Below are 10,316 nucleotides of genomic sequence, written 5' to 3'. Positions count from 1 at the left end.
CTGAGGTCACCCTTGTAAAAGGGTCGTTTGGCCCACAGGTTGAGAACCGCTGCTCTAGGTGGCTCTACTTCCTTGCCAAGCCCAGCCAGTGCACCAGAGAGACTTAGGGGTTGTGGTCAAGGGTGTTTACTGAATCAAACTCCAGGACAACTTTTCCACCTGTTTGGCTAGCACACAAGGTTTCTCCAGGGCACTATTATTCCAAATTCAGCCAAGGTCAAGGCTGTGGGCCCCAGACAAAGTTGCATTATCAGCCGTGACTCCCCGAGAGTCTCCACCCTCTCTCCAGCAAGGTGGAAGAGGAGGGCCTCCTCAACTGTCCAGGCTCATGAGCAAAGCCGTCCCCCTCTTGATCCAGTGGTCAGCCGTCATGGCCCCAGACCGGAGGTCAATGCCAATGACGAAGGAGGTCCGGTCTGTGCTGCCTGCTCGGTTGGGATAATAGTAGCAAGGGCAGGAGTACATGCCTGGCGGAGAGGAGAGAGGGACAGTCAGGGCCTGAGGCCTCCTGAGAAAGCAGGGCAGAGCGGGGAGCAGAGAGAGAAAAGCAGAAGATGGGTTAGGCTCCCCATTGGGGGTGGGTCAGGCAATCTGGCAGATGTCCCACCCTTGGCAGTCTTCTTTCGACTCTCTGCAGGCCGGAAATGGATGGTGGGCATGAGACAGACAAGCTGCATGGGATCTGCCTCCACCAAGCAGGAGTTCTTCCGATCCCAGCCAGCCCCCTCCAGGTACAGACCTCGGACCCAGACACCATCCTGGGGAGAAATGGGGGCAGGTTGAACTCCTGCCCACACCCTTCCCCACCAGCTCTCCGTTGGCTCAGTGCCCGAAGCACTGCGGGCTCACACCTTGGGCGGATAGACCAGGTTGCTGTCATCCACGGTGGACACGATAAACTCCCAGGAGAGGCTGTCCACTGAAATCTAGGGGGTGGAAGATGGGGAATGAGGGCGAACTCCCCAAAGGAGGGCAAACATATATCCCCAGAACTCACCCCGGTGACACTGCCCACATGCTCACATTATTTTGCCGGGCCGAAGCCTGCAGCACGGCAGTGAGGAAGCCTGTGGGAAAGGTGAAGCCGGACAGCCAGAAGATGACCGGCGGCCGTGCCCGGCTGGCCCACAGCTCGAACTGCTCCACCCGTGAGGCCAAGTCTCGGGTCCAGGCAGCCAGTGGTTTTTGTGAGGGGTAGGCCTGGGGGCGGAGGCAGAGTGAATTGCTCATTCCTTTGTGTACTCATTGCACCCCATATTTTAAGCTCCTGGGGCATAAGTGAAAAGAAAACTGGGGTGTCAGCCTTTGTCACCACAGAGCTCTCTAAAAGCCAGCTCCCAGGAAAGAAGCCTAAAAGGCTGCCGCCTGTTTACTCATACCAATAGCAGCAGTCTGTTACCCAGCGGCCACCTGGTGGTGTCCTGGGTGAGGGGCTGGGCTGCTAACTGCCAGGTTAGCAGTTGGACCCACCAGTTGCTCTGAGGGGGAAAAAGATGAGGCTGTCACCTCCCTTTCAGAGTTCAAGTCTGAGAAACCCTGGGGGAGGCCTGCCCTGCCCTGTATGGTTGCTGTGAGTCAGAATCCACTCAAAGGCAGCTGGTTGGTTTGTCTTCGTGTTACGCTAATGTTGGTGTTATGCTCAGTGCTGGGGCTTCTTGAGGCCACCTCAGAGAAGTTAGCAACCGCCGGGAGTCAATTTGTAAGTTAAGAAGCTGAGTAAAGCCAGAGAGTGAATGGCCAAGCTCCAGTTCCATCTCTGAAGCTCAGTCTCCTTGTCATTAGTCCTGTGCCTCCCACTCCCCCTCCAAGAACTAGGCGGGCAGGGGCAGGGGGAGAGGGAGAAGCGCTCCTGGAGGAGGAGCCACGGTGGGAAGGTGGTGTCATCTTGCCTTTCCCCAGAGTGGAGGAACATGGGCATCAAAAATGCAGTTGAAAATCTCCTCCAGGCTTGTAGACATGACGATGAGACCCTGGATGCCTTTCTCTAGGTCCGTCAGTGATAACCTGAGGGGGAGGACGGGGAGGGGGAGGGCTGAGCTATACCTGGGAGAGTCCTGGGACTACGGTGGGGCCTTTCCCTTGCTCCCTCCCAACATTCCCCAGCATCCCCCTCGGCCTTACAGGATGGTCTCCATCAGCTTGTTGTATCTCTGAATCTCTTGCAGAAGGACTACATTGAGCGGGGAAGGGTCCAGAGCCAGCAGTTTTCGGGTTCCCTCATAATCAATCATTTCGGGAATCTTCTGCTTCACGTCCATGGCCAACTCCAGCACCTGGGGAAGCAGGAGCTCTGTCTGGAGTGCCGGCCCCTCTTCCTCACCCCCAGGTGTGACCCCTCTTTACCTTCTCTTCCCGGCTCTGACCGCCCGCTCTGGTGGGTGTGATCTGGGGCTGCAGGGAAAGCAGCGTCTCAAACAGAGTCCGGGCTTCAGTGATCTGAGAGGCCACGTCGGCATTGGGGTGCTGGCCGAAGGCCTCGGGGGGGTCCATGCCAGGCAGCATGCTGATGTACTCCTTGTAAGAGGCCAGACCCCCATCTTTCGGCACAAAGTAGGTCTCCAGTACGGACAACCTGGGAAGACACAGCAGACTTCACCAGATGGTGGGCACAGTGGGGCTTCCAGGCAGGCCAACCCTCCAGTCCCATCCCCCCAACTCTCCTGTCCCTGTTTGACAACCTCTGCCTTCGCCCCACCTTGGGTTTCATCCTCAGACATTTCCCCCAGCCCCAACCCAGCTGCCTAGTCTATGTGGGTCCTCTTATCCCACCCTACCCCACCCCCGCTGAATGCCTCCTCCTCCCCCTCACCGGTAGGAGGGGGTTGAGAGTGTCTGGTCACAGAAATAGTCATTGATGTAGGTGGTGAGCAGGCGCCTGTCCCAGTCGTCCGTGACGTGTCCTCCGTAGTTCACGCCAGCAATGAGGTACTTGAGTGCATCCCAGGGAGTCTCCTCGTACTCATCCAGATAGAGGCTCAGCAAGTTCTCGGACACCTGTGAGTGGCCCGGCCCCAGCCCCACACATAGTCAGGGCAGGCCATCTGTCACCTAGACTTCCTGCCGGCGTCAGGTCAGCAGGATCTGCCCACAGGGGAGGGCTGGGAGGAGAACTCCCCAGTGGGCACGAACCTCAAAGTCGGAGTCGTTGAAGCCGTAGATGATGTTCCAGCCGAGCTGCAGGAACTTTTTGCGTTCCAGTAACACCGAGTGGAAGAAGCAGAGCGCAAACAGCAGCTTCTTGTACTTAGCTGGCTTGGAACAGCGAGAAAATTGTGGCTCCGTCATCAACTGGTAAAGACGGGTCATGTTGGCCTTTAGCCCCTGGGGACAAGGGCAGAAGCGGGATACGGAGCTTCATACTCCATCCTGGCAGCAACACCATTACGTCCAGTTGTAGCGGCTGTGCATTGTGCTCAAATACAACCCTTGATCTGTGTACCAAAATGGGGCTTCCTTCACAGGGCTGAGTACTGTCTCTATGTAATTCCCACACAGGTACGGGATGAGCTCGTGGGAGCCCTCGCCCCCAGCCCTCCCACGCCCCACACCCGACTTTTGTTCCCTTTAACCATGATAGTCCCATTTGTGGGCAAATCCAGGAAACCAGCTGCCGTTGAGTCAGCTGTGTGGTATTATTCTCCTGAGTGAAGTGAGTCAATCACAAAGGACAAACATTGTATGATTACACTCCCGTAAAACAAACACCATGATGAAGGCAGGCTTCTGCTCCCGGGGCTTGGGACCTTCCAGTCTGGTGTCCGAAGCATCCAGGTGGACAGTCTGCCTAGCATCCATGACACCTACCATCACCCACCTCTTTCACAGACAGTTTCAAGACCCCTTCCACAGAGGAGACCCTCCTCTCCGCCGGGCCAGTTTTTCAAGATGTGGAAAGAGGAAGAAGGTCATCCCATTGCTTCCATACAAAATTGTGCTCAAATCACCTCTCTCCAGCAGCCCCTCCCACCAGAGCGAAAGGACGCCTTCCTGGAAACTCAAGTCAAGATGTGGGGAGGGAGCATGTATGTCTTAGAGAAGGTGATTGCATTTCTGTTGGTGGGCAAAAAGGCAGGAGCAACCTCCCATTGTGAAAAACTCCTAATAAAACTTACATGGAATCCAAGGGGAGACTGAGTCTCGCACCAAGTTCCTAATTGGACACTTTTTACCTAGTTCCTTTCCGGCCCTTGGCGACCCAGGTGGTGTGCTGTGGACTCCTGGGTTTCAGACTCTGTTCTTTTGAGGCGCACAGCATCCTTCAGAGGCCACACCTGAAGGCCTCCGTGTGGAAACGCCGTCAAGGATCTCAAGCTGCCCTTTAGCCCTTGGACTTCAGGCTGAAACACCCTCCGGGGAGAAGAAGCAGATGGCTGCTAGCCCAAGGGCACAGACCTGACCAGGAGGCTGGAGGTTGGGTTGGAGCTCTTGCCTTGAGGGTGCCCAAAGAATGGTGGTCCAGAGCTACGTGTACGTACTATCCTAAGGCCCTTCTTGCTTCCTTATTCCAGGCATGAATCTGGTAGGTGTGGCTCTAGTGTTGTGAATGAATACTATTACTGAAAGTTTTGCCCCATGGTTTGGTAAATAGTGCCCAGTCATTGAAGTTTAATCTGTGCATGCCAACAGTTCATATATTGCAGTTTATTGCTGGCCTATACTCCTGCCATTTCCTTCTCTCCACAGTGTTTTGAATTACATACCATCGACTAAACTAGTACACTATCAATGTATAATAGTTAGACTTTGGGCTGCTAATCACAAGGTAGTCCGTTTGAAACCGCCAGCCAGCTCTGCGGGAGAAAGATGAGCTTTCTACTCCTGTGAAGAGTTACGGTCCCAGGAACTCAGGGAAGTTTTCTGCCCTATCCTGTAGAGTCAATGTGAGTCAGCATTGGCTATATGGCATGGAAGGGATGCCCCGGGGTTATTACTGATGATGTTCTCTAACACAAAGTGACAATGGTGTCTCTAACATGAACCAGAGACTTATATAAACCATAGATGTATGACTATATTTGGAGCTTGCATTTAATTCTAACCCCAGTCTAACTAAGAACAATTAGTTATGATGACATGGCCCTACATGATGCTTGCCCTCATAATGAGATCACTAATGACCCAGCTATCAGGACAGGGACTAGACAAATGGTTCCTTGGGGCATGGCGGGCGGAAGGGCTGGGGGGATCTGGAGAGCTAACAAAGAGGAGGACGAGGATGAAGAACATGTTCTGAAACAGATTGTGGTGATGACTGTACAACTCTTCTTGATGTGATTGAACTACTGCATTGTATGATAGGTGAATGATATGCCAATAAAACGTTTTTGTTTTGCTTTAGAGAAAAGACAGTCTAGTATTAAACGCAGGAGGAGCTTCTGAAGCAATGACCAGAATGAACATCTGGGAAACCCACACACAGATGGAAACATGGCTTCAGGTTGATCGGTGGAATATTTTGGATTCTTGAACAAATGGTACTCGCAACATTGACTACCTGTGTGGGAATTTTTTAATTTTTGAAAAATTAAAATGGGTTTCTGATCATAATGTCTTTATAGAACACAATTCCATGTATGTAAGCATAAATGTGAATGTCAAATTATTTTTTAAAAAAGAAGAAGAAGACAAATAAAGGGGAATTCCCTGTGACCTTGGTGTAGGTAAAGATTTCTTGAACAAGACATAAAGAGCAAGAACATAAAAAAAAAGTTGCTAGATGTGGCCTTATAAGAATTTATGACAAGTCACAAAATACAAGTAACTGACAAAAGATTAGGAACTGGAATATATAAAGAAGTACAAAATATGAAGAACCATGTAAATTAATATCAAGCACATAAGGTTGAATGAAAAAAAGTTGAAGAATGCACACAGTATGATTCCATTCACGGTAAACAAACACAGTATTCAGAATACTGGCTTGTGAATGGAGAGGGACAAGAGAATGAGAGAGAGGCAAAGACGATGGTCTACATCCTACTTTGGGGAATAGCAGCTGGGGGTCTTAAAAGCTCAGGGACCAGCCTTTAAGGAGCAAACTATTGGTCTGTCCTCATCAAGGTAAAGCACACTGCTGCTGAACCTGGAGGGCTCAAAGAACCGTGTGATCCAGCGAGAACAGGACCACACAAGCATCAGTCTCCGTGACTCTGAGACCAGAACTAGGTGGTACCTGGCTATCATTACCAACTGCTTGGAAATCACAAAATTTTTAACATTGGTAAAGCGGGACACCATTGATAAAACTCATATCCTGGAGAAATAGGCACATGGCAGCCAAAAACCATATACCCTAGCTTGTCGTGCATTCTTTCCAAAAATCAGGACTTTTTAAAAATGCTGCAGGATGCGGGAAAAAATTGTTAAATATCTGGACTGTCCCACCAAAAGCGGGACGTCTGGTCATCTAAAGGTCCTGGAAAAAGTGGAAGAAAAGACCAGCTGACTGGTCAAACTGGTCAGAATCTCCGAGACAATGGCCCTTAGTCATCCTCAGCTTGGAAACTCAGTTTACCCCTCATGTCCCCATGGCTCAGTATTCAGCCAGGTTTCTAACAGGTACAATCGTCCAGAGGAGATAGATATGCATGCCTTTAAGTAGTCAACCAATGTGAGATCAGAAGGGTTTACTCAGAGACAAGGTTCAGAAGGGAGACGAGAAAGAAGGGAAAAGAGGAAACAGAGAGGAAGCTGGATAAACAACATTGCATTGTGGGAATTGCAATGACTGAGATGAAACAATGTGTGTATGAATTACTGAATGTAAAACTGATGCTATGTTCATCTTCATCGAGTCCACAGTAAAAAGTACAAATGAAAGAAAATTAATTATGGGTAAACAAGCAGCCATCTAACTCAGATGCAACAAGTCCCACATGAAAGAAGCACACCAGCCTGTGTGATCACGAGGTGTCGAAGGGATCAGGGATTAGGCATCAAAGAACAAAAAATATCGTGAATGAGGGGGAGTGCAGATTGGGGACCCAAAGCCCATCTATAGACAACTGGCCATTCCCTTACAGAAGGGTCTTGGGGAAGAGTCCAGCCAGTCAGGGTGCAATGTAGCAATGATGAAACATACAACTTTCCTTTAGTTCTTAAATGCTTCCTCCCCCGACTATCATGATCCCAACTCTACCTTAAAAATCTGGCTAGAAAAGAGGTTATACACTGGTACACATGGGAACTGGAAGCACAGGGAATCCAGGACAGATGATCCCTCAGTACCAATGGTGAGAGTGGTGATACCGGGAGGGTAGAGGGATGGTGGGGTAGAAAGGGGGAATGATTACAAGGATCCATATATAACTTCCTCTCTTGGGAACGGACAACAGAGAAGTGGGTAAAGGGAGATGTCAGACAGTGTAAGATATGACAAACAATAATAATTTATTAATTATCAAGGGTTCATGAGGAAGGGGGAGCAGGGAGGGAAGGTGAAAATGAGCTGATACCGAGGGCTAAGTAGAAGGCAAGTACTTTGAGAGTGATGATGGCAACAAATGTGCTTCGCACAATGGATGCATGTGGATTGTAATAAGCGTCAGAGCCCCAATAAAATGATTAAAAAATAAGAAGCAAAATATCAAAATGTGAAGCTACTTAAATTGTGACACCTGGTTTGTAGAAGGATGTGGATGAGAACAGAAGCCCCAGGTCCATGTTCAGGGTCCACACATAGATTAAGCCACTGATAAATCCCCTCTGACTGTAGTCCAGGGATGTAAATAGCATTACATCTACAATGTAGAGTGGATTATGGTTAAACTTAAACACCTTGTCATTTGCGCTCTCTTTGGACCCTGGGGGCATAGTGGTTATGAGTTGGCCTGATAGCCAGAGGTCAGAAGTCCAAATCCACCAGCCCTTTACAGGAGAGAAGCTAGGCTTGCTCGACTCCTGTCAAGAGCTACAGTCTAGGAAACCCACAAGGGCAGCTCTACCCTGTCCTGCAGGGTTGCTGAGTCAGAATGGACTTGGTGGCAGTGAGAGTTTAGGTGTGTTCTGACTCATTTTAAACTGTTCTAATTTAAAAATATTTCTACTTTCTTTTTGACTGAGGTTTTTCTCTATTTTAATTTGTTGTTCTTGGTTGGTTGTTTTGTTTAAAACATTTTTCTGTCTCTGAAATCCAGGATAGGTACATCTATGGAGACAGTGACTACAGTGCTGGTTTCTTGGGGTGTGGCAGGGGGCTGTGAGCACAACAAAGAACATGTTCTAAAACTGACTGTGGTGATGATCGTATAACTTCTTGATATGATGGAACTGTTCAATTGTATGATTTTAAAAACAGTTTCTGGATATATGCTCCATTGAGGTCTAATATGTCTAGAAACAGGTCACATTTTGATCATTTTTCTTTAATAGACATTTCTATGATTTTATAGCAATAACTGTTATTTGCCCTTTGTGGTAGTTACATAATCTCTTGCCGATTTGAGACTAAGAGTGAAGGGGTACCAATCAGGTCCCAGTTTGATGACTTCATTTGGAGGCTCAAAGCAGATAAATAGCTTGCTGGAGGCAGGACACACGCTTACTCCCTGCAAGACATTCCTGTTGACAAGTCACATGGGGCTATGCTGATAGCAGCCACAGCCCTGGAGCTGGAGGAGCCACATGGAGACCCACGCCAGTGCTAAGATGCTACAAACCACCACTGGATCCACAAGATTTTCCACCCACTGGCCTGTGATCTTCCTGCACTCGGCATCATTGCATGGGTTTGTGTGAGTCTGAAGAGGAATTTACAGACTGGTACTGGACATATGGGCTAATATCGGCCATATGGACTTGATATGGACTGGGCTGGGATGTTCTCTTAATGTACACTCTATTTATTTTTATAATTACTCTTAATGTAAAGCTCTTCCCTATACATGAGTGTCTATGAATTTGTTTCTGTAGTCTACCCAGACTAACACACCTTGTATACGTTACTCAGACTTCTCCTCCATCAAGGTCATAGAAGTCCTGGTAGCACAGTGGTTAAGCATTGGGTTGCTAACTGCAAGGTCAGCACTTTGAAACTACCAGCCACTCCTCAGGAGAAAGATGAGGCTTTCTACTCTCACTGAGACTTACAGTCTCTCTGAAAGTGTATTAACCCCTCAGAGCATACTGGTAATATTCCTGGGGCATACTGGTAATATTCTTCACTAGTATCATTAGATATCCATGGACAGAAAGGACAGGAAGAATACAGTAGCCAGGGTGTTTCCTGGTAAAGAATGTATTTGTAAAATGTAACATGATCAGTAGTTAGCTTTTTTAACCTGGGGGGGGGGGGCGGGGAGATGTGTTAGACTTAAAATTATAGTGAAATTTATCTAAATCAGTGGTTTTCAACCTTCCTAATGCTGCAACCCCTTAATACAGGTCCTCATGTTGTGGTGACCCCCCCCAACCATAAAATTATTTTTGTTGCTACTTCATACCTGTAATTTTGCTACTGTTATGAATCGGGTGACCCATGTGAAAGGGTCGTTTGACCCCCAAAGGGGGTCACAACCCACAGGTTGAGAACCGCTGGTCTCAATACTACTTTTGCGATTAGCAGAGTTTGTATATTTATGTAAAAAACATTTACAGAGAGGAAGGAGGGAGCGGGGAGGGAGGGAAAAAAAAAGAGGACCTGATGCAGAGGGCTTAAGTGGAGAGCAAATGCTTTGAGAGTGATTAGGGCAAAGAATGTACAGATGTGCTTTATACAATTGATGTATGTATATGTATGGATTGTGAAAAGAGTTGTATGAGCCCCTAATAAAATGTTAAAAAGATTTTACAGAATGCAAATAATAAGGGTTATTAGAAATAAATTTCACTTAATTTTCAAAAGTGTAACATTACTGATGTACTACTGGTATACAGTTATTAATTCTTCACAAGTTCTTTAAGGTGTCAAATTACTTTTTGTTTCATTCAGGGACAAGTAACACCTACTCTGTTGACTCATTATTACCATAAACCTTAATTTTGTCATTAAGTATTTTAACAATGTGATTTAAAGGGAGAGAGAGAAAGTTACAACCTTGGAAACCTTCCACAGGGCAGTTCTATCTTGTTCTAGAGGGTTGTATGAGTCAGATTCCACCTGATGATACCTGAATGCTAGGTCTATTCCCCAAAGGATTCTGTGCTCATCAATTGGTAACTGTGTCAAACAGTGCTTTGGGCATCTTCAAGGGACTCAAAGGTACTCCTTTGGAATGTTCTTTGATGCTTGGGAATGACAGGAATGTGACTGGCAAGGTCCAGTTTCCCAGGGATATTCATGGTGAAGGCGGAAGTAAGATTTCCTTAGCAGGACTCTC

At 47.9% G+C, this 10,316-nt stretch overlaps 1 protein-coding gene across 1 annotated transcript in view; it reads right to left on the bottom strand.

The window, feature by feature from the left end:
* Nucleotides 1-123: 123 nt before the first annotated feature.
* DNAH2 (dynein axonemal heavy chain 2) overlaps nt 124-10,316 on the bottom strand; it is a 140,333-nt gene continuing 130,140 nt past the window's right edge. The window contains exons 76-84 of the mRNA XM_075559566.1: nt 3,130-3,321; nt 2,810-2,994; nt 2,344-2,572; nt 2,122-2,273; nt 1,890-2,004; nt 1,024-1,200; nt 852-926; nt 608-758; nt 124-467 (exon numbers count right to left, since the gene is read on the bottom strand). Coding sequence (XP_075415681.1) covers nt 313-467; nt 608-758; nt 852-926; nt 1,024-1,200; nt 1,890-2,004; nt 2,122-2,273; nt 2,344-2,572; nt 2,810-2,994; nt 3,130-3,321 — 1,431 coding nt within the window. The 3' untranslated portion in view covers nt 124-312. The remainder of the gene's footprint in view (nt 468-607; nt 759-851; nt 927-1,023; nt 1,201-1,889; nt 2,005-2,121; nt 2,274-2,343; nt 2,573-2,809; nt 2,995-3,129; nt 3,322-10,316) is intronic.

This window comes from Tenrec ecaudatus, chromosome 10, assembly GCF_050624435.1.
Source record: "Tenrec ecaudatus isolate mTenEca1 chromosome 10, mTenEca1.hap1, whole genome shotgun sequence".
Classification (NCBI taxonomy): domain Eukaryota; kingdom Metazoa; phylum Chordata; class Mammalia; order Afrosoricida; family Tenrecidae; genus Tenrec; species Tenrec ecaudatus.
The sequence above is the reverse complement of the archived record's forward strand: the minus strand, read 5'-3'. Positions and strand labels throughout refer to the sequence as shown.